Here is a 17651-nt window from a genome sequence, read left to right as displayed (position 1 = left end):
AACAAGTCAGAGTTCGATTAAAGCGGGGTAAACAAGACTTTTATTTTGTTAATAACACTTATATTCAAGAAAAACCTTTACTGAATAAAGGTCAATCGTACGTGTAACAAATTAAAACTTCCTAATTGCTCACCTTTAAGATGTTTGTGCAGTTATGTTCAGGGAAACTGATCTCTTCATTGTTGTTAGAAGGAGACTCACTTTTGATATAGACGTCCTCTCTAAACAAAGAAAAAAAAAAATCCTTGTCATTTCAAATAAAGTGACTTTGTTATTTCATGTCTTATTACTAAATGCAAAGCTGCAACGTGACTGATTCGCAGAGCAGTCACTCACAGCAAATCTCCCTCTGTGAATGATGGCTGCAGACTCTCAAAGGGGAAGAGTGTCACAAATGCAGCACCCATGTTCATAAAGACCAGCGTCACATCGGCCAAACTGGGAACCCAAACTTCAAACTTCTGGTTGTCATTGTTCACTAATACAGACAGAAAAAAAAACAAAAAAACATCAGTACTTTTCCCTCTGTAAAAAAAAAAATAAAAAATTAGAAGCCAATGAGGGGAGATGCTAACCTATCTGATAAGCAGCAGAACAGGCGATGTCACACAGGGCTTGTAGGATCTTATTAGATATGATCCTTTCACTATGAACCGACATCATCTATGAAGAACAGGTAAAGGTTTAAAAACAGTTTCTAAGTTTCTATGACACAGCTACTGTAGAGTGTGTTGGGCGTACCTTGAAAAGAAAGCGGGTAACCTGAGCTGGACAAGGTGAGTTACAGTAAGCTTCTTCAAACAGACCAACAATCAAGTGCAGTCTCAACTGAGCAGGACTGGACCTGCAATGAGACAGGAGACATAAACAAACAAGATGAAGCTTTACGTTGGTTCAACACCATTAGTTTGCCAACAACCAACAGAGGGTACATTGTTGAATACAAGCTCCAGTACAGGAAGTTGCACAAGGTTCAAGCATAAACAAGGAAATTACGCATGCCGAGGAACTTCCTGTGGCCTCTCTAAATGGACTTTCTGAAAATAGAGGAAAGTTAAATGATTCACAGGTTAGAGCACTTTGGTGATCTGATCTGTTGTCACTACAATCCACTTCATCGTTGTTTTAATAATTTTTTTAGAAAAATAATCTATATTGAGACAGCTCACTTCGCTGTGACATCTTTTGTTGCAATTACAGCTACAAGTCTTTTTGTGAGTGTTTCTCCTGGCTGTGCACATGTAAAGACAAACTTTTGCCCACCATATAGAAAATTACTCAACCTCAGCTAGATTTGATGGAGAGGGTCTAATTTCTCCATGTCTCTTCATGGCATTACAAACAAGATACAAAAGTACACTGAGCTGAGAGGAAATGCAAGCCACGCTTTTTTGATCCTTTTTTTTTTATCTCCAATAAATGTTTTTTTTTTTTCTCTTCCCTTCCCTACTACTATGCATTGTAACATCAGAAAATAGTACGTTTAATATGTCTTAATATTTTTGCACGGTACTTTGGATTTATCTTTTTACAAAAGCAAATTTGAGTTCTACATATACTTATTTTCTTACGCTTAAAGAAAAGGACAAAACTTGTTTTTTTGTTGTTGTTTTTTTTCAAAGCCAGTAACCAATTTGTAAGCAAAAGTCAGAGAAAAACCACAGCAACTATGTTTGATAAAGAGCAAGCAGAATACTCTAGTAAAACAGTTAAATTGCCTACACTGGTGTTTTAGGGCACACATTTAAACACAGCTTCTATTGCAAAAGCACTAAGTGTTGTAAAGTTACTCCACGTGTATAAACAAACAGACACAAGTACGCCTTACCAAATAAGTGTCTTCTGAGAGGCCCCTTGGGGACTGACGTGGCACTGCCTGAGCTGCAGTGAATCCTGGTGAAAGATCTGGCCGAACCTTTCCAAGTTAAAAACTATCTCCCCTGGTGGGATTTCTCTGATTGCAGCAGACATCAATGAGAAGTGCTGCAGAAATTCCCTGGAGAACAAATTATAAATCAGTTTTAGTTTACATTAAAATCATGTTTGTCCCAGCAAGCCCAGAGAATTACTGCCAACATGCTTCTGTTTCGCGTACTGGTGTTCATTGGCAATCTCCTCTTGGTTCTCCTCTGCCGCCTCATACTCCGCTAACCTCAGGAGGTCTTCGTTGCAGGCAGAGAGAAGTTGTGCTTCAATCTCCTTTGCTCTGGTAAACATTTAAACAAAAGAGAAAATAAATTGAATATGGTCCAGAGACATGAGACAAAAACCAATAAGTATTTTTGTTTTTCTGGATTATGTACTTCTTGGTGCTGTTTATCTCTTTCAGCATCTGGTCCAGGTTGTTCTTGTAGACTCCTGGCTTTGTGGAGGATGACGGCAGACGCTAAGTGAAGTAAAGGGAGACAAACCCCCCAGCCCCCATCAAAACCAACTTTTAAACAAATTTGATCATGTTGCATGTTTAACCTATGTGCAAACAACACAAATTAGGGAGGAGCTTACCGTTTTTGACTGAGAGCTACGACATCCTGGCGTGCTCGGCTCCGAGATGGCTTCTTTCTGCGGCGTGTCTGGAGGCTTCGCAACGCGCTCCATCATCTCCTGGAAGGAGATTAGCGGCTCCTCCTCGCTGCTGTCGGAGCTCTGGCTTGGATCTATGTCATATGAAATGCTCAGGCCAAGGTCTAGTTCAACGTCAATAGAGTCTTCTTCTTTCCCCCCCTTACTCCCATCACTGTCCTCCTCCTCTACTGGTGGGGGCTTTGTGCATGGAGGGGAAGTCTCTTGCACAGAGGCTGCTGTGTCCGTCTCCGAGCAACGCAAACCCTCACTGGTTTTAGGTTTCAATGAGAGGTTGTGCTGAGGTTTAAAACTCTCATCCTTAGATTGACTTCTTGAAGAATTGACAGGACCGTGTCTGATGCCTCCATCTTTAGGACAAAGTTGAGATTCTTCCAGTTTTAGTCGCTCCAAAGTCACAGTTGGCAAAAAGACAGTCATGTTAGAGGCTGGTGAGGAGGCTGCATGTAGAGGTTGTGTGGCAGGAGGAGATATGGGCGTAACTGTTGGACTGCAGCTGCAACCTTTCTTTGAAGTGGGTGACTTTATCGTTTGTTCTTCAATCCTACACTTTGGAGCCTTACATGCAGGCCTGACAACATAAACGTTGGGGTCAGGGGTGAAGAGCTGATCTATGTCGTCAAAAACAACCGTTGGTTTTCGTACACGACTAGCTTTACTGCGTTCTTGTGTGCTACAACTCAAAGAACTTAAACTAGGCTTAGATGCTGGTTTTGAAGAGATGCCCTCTATTTTTTTGCTTTCTGTCTTAACTGGTACACTACAGCCAGAGTTGGAGTTGCTACAAACCGAACCAACATGTGGAGGTTTGCTGCACTCCTTATGATGAACTTTAGAAGAACTTGATTTGTTCTTTTTTTGGTTTTCCTCATTTTGATTCTTTGGACTCCCTTCACTCAGAGTTGAAGTCAATCTTAACTTCACTATATTATTCTCAGTGGTAATAAAGCCTTTCTTTGCCCCTGTAGATGGTGTTTTCTTTGGACAAACTAAGTCTAACCGCGATGGTTTGGGTGTGGATGACAACGCTGAGCATGCCGGCTCAGACTTCAGAAGTCTGTTTGTCGTTTCATGCGACGACTCAAAGACAGAGGAGCTTTTTGGTGATGGCTGATGGTCCAGTGAAGATCTTGGTGAGGTGCCAGGAGTAAGTCCGTTTGTCTCTGCTGTTCCATGGTTTATTCCTTTGTGACAAGGTTTCTTGGTGTTCTTAAAGCAAGGCTCCCCCTCCCTGCGTCTCTTTTGGGATGTGCTATTCAGATCCATCACTATAAACAGAAAGAAAGTTTCCTTTCAATTAAATTCAGTAATGCTTATAGGGGGCATCTTAATAATACAATAATAAAACGAGGGCGACAATATTGCTTGTTTGTTTTCGTTTTGTTTCTCTTTCTACCAAAGAGACTGGATGACAAAAAGCTTAACTCTGGTACCTCCAGTTACTCCTCCTCCTCTCTCTCGTTTCCTTGGTAACGGCTAAACACACAGCTAAAGTTTCTTCCACTCGGGTCGAACCAAATACACGGACAGATGGCGAAAACGACAAAAGTTGAACAATTTTCAACTTTCTTGTGTAGCGTCGCTAGCCCGCGTGTGCACGTCTGCGTACATGCGCTCAAAATTTCGCATGAACGAATGACCTGTTTGCTCGTCGGGTGAGTGCGAACGTCTGTCGCCTCACCGCGCAAACTCCATAGAAATAAATGGAGACGGAGCAGTGGTGTCTCCCGCCGTCGCCGTGTGACCTTATCCTAGTTACCAGCCGCCGGGCTCCTAGTCTCTTACCACAGTGCGTAGCATAAAGCTTGGTGAGGAGGAGCGAACCGGGGAAGCGCAGATTTGAAAGTCGAACGTGACAGAGCTGCAGTCTGCGAGCGCTTTCGATTCAAACTGAAATAAGCGTGATGAACCACTTAACCTGTGGAGTCGCTATGTTGTAAAACATAAAAACTAGCAAAATCTACACCGATGCTTGTCTTTATGGCTGAAACAATTCGTAGAGTGATTCGAGTACCTCGATTATTAAATTCCTCGAGGAAAATGTATTTGCGTCGAAGCTTCATTAAGCTATGCTTTATTATTTAATGCACCATGTTCAGACTGGGTTATTATTTGCGTTGCACAGCGCTCTCACTTCCGCCTGAGTTGTTGACGGAAGCTTATAAGTGTTGGAATTTTTCAAGTTCGGTCTGGGAGGATTTTATTGATTGATGCTAATGTCCGGGGTTTTTGTCGTTTTTTTCGGGGAACCAATAAACATCCTTAAAATGATGGCAGCTTTTCTCCGCTCGGAGCTGATGCTTCAGAGCGAACGGCAGTGACGAGCACGACGGGATTATTTAGGCCTATGTGAGCGGATGGACTGAACACTGCGGGCGGCTGTGCTTTGGATGCGTAGCTTTACCGAGTAACCGCAAAATAAATTTCACATCATCCCAGTCGCAACAAATGGGTGGCGGAGCGCATCGTGGCGGTACATAGCTGGTAGATGCGTTTCTGTTTTTAGCAACAGGTGTGCTAAACAAAGCTGTGTTCTTTTTTCTACCTCAGCTTACAGAAAAAAACTAATGTGTACTACTCTAATTTTCTTGGAAACTTTATTTTGTGCTTTCATTTGCTACAAGCCATAATCAAAGTCCTCAATTACTAAAAAGTTGAGACTGAACAAGTTAATACATAATTGTAATTGTCACAATTTCTCTTTCCCTCCTCCCCCCCAAATATTATGAAAGTAAAACCCGCAACTGTTAGTAAAAATATTACCTGGAATAATGCTTTCTCTTGAACACGTCTGTTCATGTTGGTGGCTCTAAAACAGTAAAGCAAAAACGAAAAAAACAACATAAAAAAACAACATACAAACAAACAAAAACAGAAAAAAAAGTTAATACAATCTATTAAAATACATGTCAGCTAATGGGCTAATCAACTGAATCACTGAGTTATTATTACATTATCTCATAATGACTAATGGCAAAAGAATTTAGAGTAATTCCTTATGATCCGCATGGTGCTATTCTGATTTGATTAATGAATTCATTTGTTTATTTATACAGATTTGGAGAGTCAATGTTAATAACTGTTCTTGTCAGTCTAATGCTCAACTTTGAACGCTATAAATCTAATACGATGATCATTACAGGGATAAATGATGAGTTCCCAAAAATCACCACCTGATTCCCAAGATCAATGTCATACTGTGTCAGTTGTTAAACCTGGATTTAAAACTAGCAATGCTTATATCAAAAACATCTGTTTATTGTTTTTATGTGTGTACTTGTAATAAAGAATTTTTCTTAAATTTAGCAGAAGTTCTGGTGTTGTTAAATATCAGTTGATTATAAGGTCGGGTTATCTGTTAGCTTAACAAACATGGTGGTCTTATTCAGTGGTTTGAAAACAGAGCTGCCTCACTAAGAATGATGGGTGATGCTACCTTAGTTTTTACATCACAACTGTCTGTGTATTCCCCTCAACCAGAAATTTGCTCATTTGTAGAAATTTTGCCGCCAGCTGACTGGCAGTGCTCAGCAACAGATGGAGGAGAATATGCTCCGTATGGCTGGAGACAACTTAAAGGATTGTTGTACCTTCTCTCATTAAAAGCCATTTTAAAATTATAGAAACGGTATGAGGGAGAAGATTAAACTTCTTTTTTTTTTTTTTCACCTTACGAAATAGGTAACCAGTCCTTGTCTATGCTTTAAATTGGGGAAGCAAAATACAATTCTGTCAATACATACAGCCAATAAAAAGGCTTTTTAATAGTCCAGGAGCTACAACGCTGTGTCTGAAGGGTAAGCTACAACTAATAGTTTGGCATTCTCTGCTGGTCTCTGGTAGCTCTCTCACAGCCGTTTGCTCGACACCAGGAAGAAATCCCTTCGAGTCTGTACGAGGATGCGTGGAAACTTTCTGACTGCCTCAGAGCGAACACTCACACAAGATTTGTACAGATGAACATTGTGTAGGAAATCTCTTAGTTTGCTGAGCAGAGCCTGGCAGAATAAGTGTGAAGAGTCATAAACATGTTGCATTAATTTCTGCTTTAATGCCACAGAAACGCCATGTTAAAAGAGAGAAAGAATTACCTTACGTAGGTCTTCTCTTTGTGACACATCCTTGTTTTTTCCTGAGTTAGAGAACGGGATCTTGGATTCAGTTCCTTGATCCCGTCTGGAGAGGCAGGAAGGGAGGGGGTTGCTTATATTCTTCCCAGACTGAGGAGATGGAGAATTAAATATAGTGGGGATAAAGGTTCTCTCAGCTGAAATGTGAGTCTTAGTTTGGCTGGCTGAAACAACTTGAGGTGAGGTGAAATATCCTGAGTCCAACCGTATCATGGTGTGCTGAGGACCCAGATTTTCCCTTGCTGAAGTGGTAACATTAACCGGGCTGCTCAGAACATGGCCATGAGGTGGAGGAAATGGCTTCAGAGGACCAAGTCTGTCCTTTAACAAAGAGTTCACAGGGGAAACGATGTTCGTGGAACTACTTGAAATGAGAGCTGCCGGATATATCATTCCTGCTGGATGCCACTTTGGGCTCAACTTGTTCATGTTGCATTCCTCCGGAGTCTGGAGAGGCAAAACTCTCCTGGGTGCCGGATGAGAAAGCAAGTTTGGGACTTGAGATGGTCTGATTGGAGTCTCTTGGGGAAAAGACGCGAAATGTGAAAGCGAGTGTTGCTGGAGAGCAGGATCCATCACTGCAAACAGAGAAAAAGATATTTTCGTTCAACGAGATCAACTGTTGCCGCATTTCTGAGAAACAAACACACAAGTGTAACAGAGAGAGAAAAGCTTGTGTGTGTCTGTGTGAGTTTTGATCAAAATGATTGTAGGGTTGTATGTGTTTGTGAGATTTTTGATCAGTGCATTTGTTAGGAGCTACCTAGTGGTGTGATTGGTGACTGCATGCAACGGGTCCGTCAGGCACTCTCGCGGCTTCCCCCACCAGAAATCTGAGGAGCGCTGGTGGAGGTAGGTGCGAGACAGGCAGCTCTTCACTTCTTTTTTTACTTAGGGTCATATTTTTCTAGTTCAACAATTAACAAAATATTGTAAGAAGAATATTTAACATCAACAAATATAATTTGTAAAGTTTTTCTCGTGGTTGGGCTGGAAAAATGTGACCCTATGAGTGGGAGCTGCGCCGGTTGGTGTTCGTGGCTGACCACTCAGTCACGACACTGACCGTGTCTTTTATTTTTCAGCCTGTCGGACCACTTGCCTGCAGTCAAAGCCACATTGTGAAGAGTTTTTTTATTCTGTATTGTACTAGGTGGGTTCAAAGTATACATTTATTTATATACATAAAATGTTTTGTGGATGTTTTACTTGTCAACTGGTACAACAGTTGTCTGTTATTTTACTGTTTTTGCTGCAAGTTATTTTTGATTGATTCATTGAATAAGAATGTTTTGTTTTGTTTTTGGAAATCTGTTAACTGTTATATTTATTGTTTAAACTATACAATCAAATCTAAAAAAAAAATTAAAAAAATAAATAAAGAATTCGGAGGAGCGCTGGTGGAGCCTGTCGGACCACTTGCCTGCAGTCAAAGCCACATTGTGAAGAGTTTTTTTTAATTCTGTATTGTACTAGGTGACCGACAACTAAACAAGAAGAGTTACACAAGCGCATGTGGACTTATTGAAAATTGCCTACAACAGGACAGTATTCACCAAACCTTAAGTTATGTTTTGTTTGTGGAGTTTTACTAGTAGTGGTAGACGAATCCAAATCATCTTTCTTTCGTTGTTTAGTATGCCTTTAAGATTTTATCTGATTAACTACTATTGAAAAAACTACTGAATTTGCTGAAAATGGTAATTTACTTGGCACAACCACTTCCGCATCCTTAGCCATGAATTTCAGTGATGCAAACCACAGTGCATGTGGCAGAAGCAAAGCCAGGTTATAAGGTCAGCAGACGGCGCTCAGGCCGCTTTGGTGATCTACTCCAGCCTGTAGATCTCCAACAGGATGGAGATCACAGAAGCTGATGTGTTAAAAAAAAATAATAAAAAATGCCTGGGAACGTTTCATTCTGCAAGCAAGGAGGCAGAGGAACTGGGGCCTGTGGCCTTGAGAAGTTAGAGGGAGTATCAGCTTTTTTTAACAGTCTCAACTTTTTTTGTATCAGTACTTAGTGTTGTGAAAATGAGTAGGATTAGAAGACTGAACACTGCCCAAGTTTTTGCTAAATTGAACTAAACTCTTTTGAATATTTGTATTGTTGTCAGTCATCTTCAGTATTTTGTTTTCAGCAAGTCATTTTGAATACACAAATTTTTCAGCAGTTATTTATTTATTTTTCCCAGAAGCAACTTCATTGTATCTGGTATGGATGTGATTCAGGTTTAGTCCTCAGCAGGGAGGATTTAATGTCAGATTACTTTTCTTTTCAAATTGGATAAATGACTGGCTTTAAATTTATTAAAGCCAATTTGCTAATTGGCTTTAATAAATTGTTTTGCGACTGTGTGATATTTTCAGAGTTTAGCCATTTTATTTGGACCCACTTTGCCAATCAACTCAAGGCTGGCAGGCTTACGTACGTATTTTAATAAATAAAAATTACTGAAGAAGTTAATGCAGGCTTTTATGAAAAGGTGTCAAAACACTATCAATTATTTGCATATGGGACTGAATTACTGAATACAAGTCAGGTGCCTGTGCTGATCATAACGTTATGCGTGAAAAAGATTTAGATCACCCAGGGTAGGCAAATGGTAAGAAATGGGTGGCTACTCCTTTCAAATTGAGTAAAACTGGCCAGCATAGTTAAGTGAATTTCTTTTTTTATAAATACATATTCAAAAAGGGCAATAATAACATAAAATTTAATTTCCTTCTGGGATCAGTAAAGTATTGACTTTGTATGTACCTACATAATACAGTAAGATTAGCCAGGAGAGCAGACTGGACCAAAAAAAACCCCAAAAAAAACAAAAGACCCCTTAACTGCCATATAAGAAATTCACAGCTCTGTTTAGTCAATATTAAGCGGTGTTAAACAAAACATTAAAAAAAGCTTTAACGAAAAACTGATTCTTTCAACTTTTGTAAAATGCACACGTTGTCTTGGAAGCGTAAGTACAGAAATGTCATTTTGTTACTTGAACTGGTATTTTGCTGCAAAGCTTTGCAATGTGGTGGGTGTCCTGCTGACTCACCTCTGTGCTGCAGGGAGAAGTAATCCTCAAGTACTCTAAAAAGTCAAACGAGGAGAACTCTGCGTAGATCGCTCACGAATGGATGTCTGTTCACCAAAACGACAGAAATGCAACTCAAACAGGCCGTTTTCAAAAAAGTACAGGACGCCACAGCGTCACGTTTATGTCAAACCGAGCTCACGCTCCACCAAAGACAGTAAAACTCCTGCTCTGAACTGAGAAAGACTACCAATCCGAGTTTGCTACGTAAATGAAAACACAAGGAACTTATTTAAGGGGCTTAGGCGTTAACACATGCTTCAACGCTTTGACAATAATGACATTAAACGAACTTGTAAATGTTATCACAGCATAGTCAGGTTTTAATGACAAACGAGCACAAAGCTAGCTCCTAGCAAACAACAAAGAAGGTGCACAGAACTTTGTAGAAACATGCTTGTTATTCTTTTACTTACCATCATTCTACTGACCTACGACCACTTCCTGCATGTGTACTACTAGCAAGAGTCTTAAATACGTACACAGAAAAAGATACATACGTTTTACAGTAGCCGAATAATAGTAAATACTCGCAAGCCGCCGTTCCAGGAAGTGATTTTAAGCTAGGCGGCGGTTGATGCGCTTACAAACTTAACCATGTGGTGACAACAATGTTAACGGGATTTTTTTTTTTTTACCGCGTAGTTCCTTGATTTTCAGAAGTCTTCTCCATTGTAAGAGTCTTGGGATTAGTTCATGACAACCTATAACCGAAATGACAAGACCGAGGATTTCCAGTGCTACAACTGCTCCATCACAAGTTTTCGTCCCGCTTTCTACTGTGTCGTTGTTACACGAACTGCATTCTGGAAGTTGAAGTCCAAGTCAAGCATTTTACTTCCGAGGGACTTCCGCGTTAACACAACCGTTTTTCCCTGAACCATGGTAAAAACATTTTTAAAACATTTGTTAATGTACTATTTTATCATCGAAGTGATCAAATTACTGCGGAAGGAATGAGAAAGAGGAATATTCGCACACATAGAAGTGTTCAACTGTAGGTCGCTACAATGTCCATTCATTTTGAAAAATAATATTTATAATAAAAATAACAACTTTCCAATTCACTGTAATGCAGCTCGCTAGTGGAAATTGTGTCTGCAAGCAGCAATCCATATTTGATTCTTTAAAAAACAAACTTGTTTTGTTACCCCAGAATTTCACTTTCTTTGAGGATTAAAGTAGAACAGATTTCATTTAAATAAACTGACTGGTGGGTCAAATCTAGTTTTTATGGGAGAGTGGAAAGAAGAAAGCAACTAATGACAGAAAGCCACAAAGAGTACTGTTTGCAGACTGCCACACGGTAAGCCATATAGAGGACACAGGGGACAAATGCTCTGGTCAGATGAAATAAAAAGTTAAACTTTTTGGCCAACAAGCAAAAGTCCACATCACCCAATCATAATCCCTGTGGTGATGTTTACCATTTAAAATCACCATCTCCAAGAAGTATTTTCCATAAAGAGGCAGGAAGACAACACAGACATACACACACTTTTTGATTTATTAGTTAATGATTCTTTTAAGTAACACACAAGACATTGCATAAATTAAAACAAGCAACAATACTGTAGGACATGGTGGGAGGCACATTAAACCAACAGCAAACCAAATAAGGTGAAACTGCACAAAAAGTTTAGTTTGAGACCCTTTGTCTGTTCTTAGCACTGTAAAATTGGTGAAATGTTTGCAAAATAAGGGCATGATCCTTTTTTTATACACTTACAAAGAGATATTAGTCAATGTTCAAAGAAAGAAAAACGTTGCTGCATTACAGACAAAAACACATAACATTCATAAAGATGGTACACAGCCTAAAGACATGCAGTGAAAGAAAAACAATTACCTGCTCTAAATGTCCCATCCCACTCTCAAGAGATTGAAAAATTAGACAACTGTTTCCAATGAATAGTTTTCCTGACGTAAACATTGAAAACTGAGCAAATAAAAGCACATATTCAAAATGCCACATGCAATCACCTTGTCCCACGGATTAAACAAGGACATGGGAAGATTGGTCCTTATCCCTGGTGCAGAAAACAGAATACTTAAAAACACAGAGCAAACATAGAAAGAGTATGTATGTACGTTCTTACTTTCTGCAAACATACTATGCATGTTGAGCATCAAAAACAAAACTAAAATCTTATGAGCTTCGAGCTTATTGCAACATTCGAGTTTCGTTCAAGTCATTAAATACTTTTTACTACAAGCTTTGACAATTCCTAATAAATATTATTTTAAGGTTAGAATTTTTTCAATCTCTTGAGAGCTGTGGTTTCGATTTCTCTGAAATATATCCATCCATATCAGTGACTTGCCCTGCATGAAGCCAGAAGAACAATCTATAGCATTTTGTTCATACTGTAGAACCTGAAACATATTAGCATTTGGGAAACACATTAATCTGAGGTCAGCTTTCAGGGATGACTTATAACTTCACACTAAAGACTATTATGCTTGTTATTTATTTATTCATTTCTCTCGTTACTTCTTGGCTTTTCCTTGAGCAGCAACAGCCTCCATGGCTTTGCGTACAGTCTCCTCATCTCCCAGAAACTGCATGGGCTTCACTGGCTTCAGGTTCTTGTCGAGCTCATAGAGGATCGGGATGCCAGTTGGCAGGTTCAGCTCCATGATGGCTTCGTCTGACATTCCTATGGATTGTTACACACAGAAATCCAATTCTCATTATTGGTTAAGTTATTCCACTGACTTATAGGAAACGTTTTGCATGCCAATCCTGCTTGTTGAAAATGTGTGTTCAAAGAAAACAAACTGACACTAAGTGATCAAGAATATATTTTTAGAGTGAATTGTCAAGTGCATCGGCACCCACCCTCCAAGTGCTTCACAATCCCCCTCAAACTGTTTCCATGGGCAGCAATGAGCACCCGTTTCCCCTGTTTGATCTGAGGGGCAATCTCCTCGTTCCAGAAAGGCAGTGCACGTGCAATGGTGTCCTTCAGGCTCTCGCAGGATGGCAGCTGGTCCTCAGTTAGGTCTGCATAGCGACGATCCTGCACAGAAAACCACTCCAGAATGTAAGGGTGGACAGAAAAGAAGAAACAAAAGATATTTTGAGCTCTTTTACTAACATTTTGACATGAATGGGTTTCCAAATGGTGCACAAACCAGTGACTTACATATGTACTTGCACCAAGCTGTCTGAAGCAGGTTTGTAAATTCAATAAATTTGTGGAAATGTTTTGTTTAATCTGTTGTTCAAAATGGCAGGTACAAGAGAAAAGTAAACCAAGACAAGGCCATCAATTAAAACTGACAGATTGGACAAGGAGATCGTCAGTCATAGAGGCAACAGAGGAGCAGAAGGTATAGGAACAATTATTAATTGTACACTTTTACACCCTTTATTGGGAGAGTGGAAAGAATAATTAATAACAAAAACCCAAGAGAAACACTGCTTACAGATGACCAGAAAATGCATAGAGGAAAAAAGAGAGATATGCTCAGGTCTAATAAGGCAAAAGTTGAACTTATTGGCCAGCATGCAAACCTCAACTTCCCCCCAAAAACATCATCCCTGCTGCATGGTGGAGGTAGCAACATGCTGTGGGAATGCTTTTCTTCAGCAAGAAAAGGAAAATTGATCATTATGTGCTGGTTTTTGGTGTATCACATAAAAACCCTATGAAATAAATTGAAGTTCATAGCTGTGACAAAATCCAAAGAGTTAAATGGGTATCAATGCGTTTGGAAGGTTCTGCCTAAAGCCTGAACATGCAGTGCAGATGCACTGTAATTTATTGTATTTACCCCATATAAGATGTTTCTTGAACCAGTCGCTGCACCAGTAACGATGATACAAGTTCCCTCACCTTTATATCTGCCTAACCGTGTCGGGATATGACCATGTGGCTTCCACCTTAACTGAACTTTGAACTTAAACCCAGAAGTACTCTGTTGTGCCAGTCACATATTAACTCTCACTAAACATGCTGTTAGGCAATAACATTAGGGTGCTGCAAGCAAACAAAAGGGAATTGAATCCCAGCGGTTATCATGTTTCGTTCCATATTATACGTGGAATTCCTTAAACCCAATATTGTCCTTTAAATATTGCAGCCAGGTCTGAGTTATCATTCAGACCTGGCTGAAAAAATATACAAGGCATGCCTCCATTTTGTTCCAATGTGCAAGCACTGATTGTGTATTTACACTGGAGATAATCATATCAAACCTTGCTGATGATAGTGTAGTAGTCATGGTCTGGGTCCATGGGAGGAGGAGGGATGTCAAATGAGCGCCTCCAGATTTTCACTTGGGCCTCTCCGTGCTTAGCAGCTGTCTCAGCTTTGTTGAGTCCAGTTAGACCTCCATAATGGCGCTCATTGAGCCGCCAGGTCCGATGGACTGGCACCCACATTTGATCAATGCCGTCTAATACGAGCCATAAGGTCCTGATGGCCCGCTTCAATACCGAGGTGTAGCAGAGATCAAACTCAAAACCAGCATCTGTGAAATGCAGATAGAGACACAAAGACAATTTTGTTAAACATAAACTTATTTTATTAGCATCATAACAACATTTTGAACCAATTTGCAGAATCTGGAATTTGTATTTTACTCATAAAACATAATACAGGATCTCTGCTGTCAAAATTCAACATTAGATTATTTTTTTAACAGTTGGAAATAGATCATCAGTGAAATTTATTGTATTCCACAAGTAGGACTAACTTTGACTGAAAGTAACTGGATCTATAAATTTTACTAAATGATTTGGATAGGAGTTGGAATTAATTAGATGTGTGTGAATTAAATTCAAACTCAATTGGATTCTACATTGTTTGTAATGCACTATTCAGGATTTTGCTAGTTAACAACTATTTATGGTTTTCTCTGCCAATTCTGTTTTGTTTGTTTGTTTTTTTTAAATAAAAGTCCTTTGATGGATGAATCTATTTTGTAGTGCCTGGAGATGACATTTATTGTGAAAGGGTGTAATAAATAAAATTGCACAACTGAATGCTATGAATGCTACCTGAAACATGTTTTATGCACAATTGTTAAGGAAAAACGCAAAAAAATATTAATATGAAGACATTACAGTAAATTAGGGCTGCGAATATGCTATTTCTTATCACTGAAGAGTCATAAAATGATTTTTCTTAAAATTTATTTTTGATTTACGCAACAGGATCCTTGATTTCGTTTATAACATTTCTGTGTCTTATTGCTAGAAAAAAAAACAAACAAACAAACAAAAAAACGTTTCATTTGCAGAAACTGTCATTCCCGACTAATACCCGACTATTTAACAGTAACCTTGTGTCATCTCCTTGTTCTGGAAAAGAAACATGTCAACAACCCTGCTATGGTCCTGTGTAATGTTACTACACTCGCACCACGTCAAAGCACTTTCTTTCAATCTCGTTCAGTGTCGGTTTGCGACCTGATGCATGCAGCTGTAACGATGCAACTCACTGTTGCATGTCTGGAATAACATCACGCCGGATTGGCGCAGACGATTATAAAACGCCAGTACCCCCCACACCTTTAAGAGCCTGTCCTCCTCTCTTCGCCTCCTTCTCCCCGGTTTCGCTCAAATCTGCATCGAACCAGCCGCAGAAACGATTCTCCTGGTTCCAGTTGCTCTCTCCGTGGCGAATCAGCACTAATTTGTAGGCCGCCATGTTCAATACTGCTCTGCAACCTTCGATTGTTAAAATAAATATAAACTATCAAGTTGATTCAAACAGCTGAAGCTGATGCTGGTGATGGTGATGATGATGATGATGGTGAGCTGAGAGCTTGCAGCTCCAAGAAGCAGACAGGTCAAATCTTTGCTTTCAAACGTTTTTATTCTGGGGATTGGTTACTGTCTCACTTCCTGGTTTTTACATCCAATCAGAATCCGCCAATGTTATTTCTCAACCAATAGTAGTGGAGGGCGTCATCAGATATGACCTTCATGATTCTAAATTGCTGTAGTCTGTCTACCTATATATCTAATCATTTAATCAAGTTAAAAATAATAATTCTGGCAGTGAAAAATAGTAATATAAACTATATCTAAATCGTGCTGATAAAATATTGAAAAAGTTTGTAAAATAAGAATTATAAGGAAAGGTGTTCACATTTACTTGTTAATGGCACTTCGTAATTAAGACAGTGTAAGAATGTCTAAATTTCAACATTTTAAAATGTCTAATTAACTTGTTAGATCTTAAACAATAAAGAAACGAGTCTGTATTTATAGTTGTTTTTTTTTCAATTGATGTGGTGCATTTCTCACACCATTCACAACGTCACAACATGTAGCACATTTCTCTAAAAAAAGAGACCAAACTGCAAAACCTTTTCGATAGACATGCAAAAAGTATGGCAAATGCTCAAAACAGATTTCTCAGAAACAGGTATTCATGTCAATAAAAGTGCCAGTGTCACGAAAAATGAAAAGTCCTGACGCAATATTTATGGACAGGGTAGTCAAATGGCTTTTCTTCTAGTATGATCTTGGTGACACTACCTGAAAATGCTTATAGCAGTACTATATGCTATTTGCACAATTTATCTCTATAATATACAGGTAAATATTAGACAGGTATGATTTACAAAATGCATAAAATTGACAAACTGTGACAACTAGTTCAACATTTTTATATGAGATGAAAGAAGCAACAAAATCAGGACTGTTAGTTTTACTGGAAATCACTATTCACTATTTATAAGTATAGTTCATCTTGACTGACATGACTTGACTGGCAAATGATTTTATGAAACCCCAGAGAATTGTTTGGAAGCAATTGATGAACATCCAAAACATTTTTAATTTGTTGGAAGANTAATAATAATAATAATAATAATAATAATAATAATAATAATAATAATAATAATACTACAAACTGCTACTTTGATGTACATGAAAGGCTAAATGTTGTTGAGGTTTAATAGTTACAAGAATTTTATTCTAATAAATAATAATAATAATAATACAAACTGCTACTTTGATGTACATGAAAGGCTAAATGTTGTTGAGGTTTAATAGTTACAAGAATTTTATTCTAATAAAAGCAATAATACACCAAAGTGACTGAGAAAATTGTAAACTCCTCATATCTAAGACACAATCCTCATCATGCCTAAGACATTAACAAATAAAAGACATTTCAAAAACATTTTTTCAGATTTTGGTGTTTGGAAAAATATAAATGTAAATTTTAGATATTTCATACTTCAGTGTGACCTCTTATCCACAAGACTTGTCCTCATTTCTTGCTAACAGATATTTAGTTCCAAGTGCTTAACCTTCTGGTCAACAAGTTGCAACCTCTTAAATGTCCTTGACCTTTCCAGTTATCATGCAGGTTGTTTAGCTTTCTGGCATGTGGGTTGCTTATCTACCAGACATATATTCTAAATGTTTAGGTAAAATATTTAGAATAGGAGATGAGAGAAATAATTGCATTTTCATGTTATTGGCAGCCTGTATCCCACTCATATATGTTTGTTAATGTTCTCTGGTACTTATGGATTTTAATGGGCTTTCAGAGGCTTGACCCTTGACCTTTAGGTGCAGACAGAGTCCTGGCCTGAGGACATGGTACAGCTGTGTTGTGCAATGTGCCGTTAATGTGTATGTACTTCCCTCTTCCCAATACAGTTGATGCAACGGTGTAGTTTTTTTTTTTTTCAATTCTTCCTTTGCTTAGTATGCTACACACTGCTTACTGCTGCTGAGAAATAATCTTTGTTTGAAAAAGATCTTTATCCCATCAAAATCTTTTAATCTTTATATAAAATAACAAAGTGCTTGATCTGATATCCGTGCTATTTGTTATTTTTGTATATACACACACACTCACTCTTTTGTAAAAACTGC

At 38.7% G+C, this 17651-nt stretch overlaps 2 protein-coding genes across 5 annotated transcripts in view; both read right to left on the bottom strand.

Annotated features, from left to right (window-relative positions):
* slf2 (SMC5-SMC6 complex localization factor 2) overlaps positions 1 to 10775 on the bottom strand; it is a 14662-nt gene extending 3887 nt beyond the window's left edge. The window contains exons 1-13 of one of the 4 annotated variants that reach the window (XM_016678723.1): positions 10219 to 10775; positions 9764 to 9849; positions 6675 to 7291; positions 6525 to 6581; positions 5347 to 5392; positions 2506 to 3851; positions 2304 to 2386; positions 2096 to 2206; positions 1829 to 1996; positions 742 to 844; positions 576 to 663; positions 337 to 478; positions 134 to 221 (exon numbers count right to left, since the gene is read on the bottom strand). In XM_016678723.1, coding sequence (XP_016534209.1) covers positions 134 to 221; positions 337 to 478; positions 576 to 663; positions 742 to 844; positions 1829 to 1996; positions 2096 to 2206; positions 2304 to 2386; positions 2506 to 3851; positions 5347 to 5392; positions 6525 to 6581; positions 6675 to 7289 — 2847 coding nt within the window. In that variant the 5' untranslated portion in view covers positions 7290 to 7291; positions 9764 to 9849; positions 10219 to 10775. The remainder of the gene's footprint in view (positions 1 to 133; positions 222 to 336; positions 479 to 575; positions 664 to 741; positions 845 to 1828; positions 1997 to 2095; positions 2207 to 2303; positions 2387 to 2505; positions 3852 to 5346; positions 5393 to 6524; positions 6582 to 6674; positions 7292 to 9763; positions 9850 to 10218) is intronic. The other 3 variants (XM_016678722.1, XM_016678724.1, XM_007566177.2) reach the window with 3 other exon arrangements.
* A 514-nt stretch (positions 10776 to 11289) lies between these two features.
* LOC103147706 (phosphoglycerate mutase 1) lies at positions 11290 to 15630 on the bottom strand. The gene is made up of 4 exons (XM_007566176.2): positions 15324 to 15630; positions 14007 to 14281; positions 12645 to 12825; positions 11290 to 12462 (listed from the first exon to the last, which is right to left on the bottom strand). The coding sequence occupies exons 1-4, from the start codon at positions 15460 to 15462 to the stop codon at positions 12293 to 12295; spliced, it is 765 nt and encodes a 254-aa protein (XP_007566238.1). The 5' UTR covers positions 15463 to 15630; the 3' UTR covers positions 11290 to 12292.
* Between the last annotated feature and the right edge of the window lie 2021 nt (positions 15631 to 17651).

The sequence above is a fragment of the Poecilia formosa genome, unplaced genomic scaffold, assembly GCF_000485575.1.
Source record: "Poecilia formosa unplaced genomic scaffold, Poecilia_formosa-5.1.2 Scaffold188, whole genome shotgun sequence".
Lineage (NCBI taxonomy): Eukaryota > Metazoa > Chordata > Actinopteri > Cyprinodontiformes > Poeciliidae > Poecilia > Poecilia formosa.
Note: the sequence above shows the minus strand (reverse complement) of the source record. Positions and strands in the feature narration are given on the sequence as shown.

What these genes read in the sequence shown, in the direction of transcription:
- LOC103147706 (XM_007566176.2), bottom strand. Translation starts at nt 15,462, where the DNA reads ATGGCGGCCTACAAATTAGTGCTGATTCGCCACGGAGAGAGCAACTGG. An exon ending in AGGAGGACAGGCTCTTAAAG is followed by an intron (nt 14,282 to 15,323) that starts GTGTGGGGGGTA and finishes TGCATTTCACAG; the next exon opens with ATGCTGGTTTTGAGTTTGAT. An exon ending in GATTGTGAAGCACTTGGAGG is followed by an intron (nt 12,463 to 12,644) that starts GTGGGTGCCGAT and finishes AACAATCCATAG; the next exon opens with GAATGTCAGACGAAGCCATC.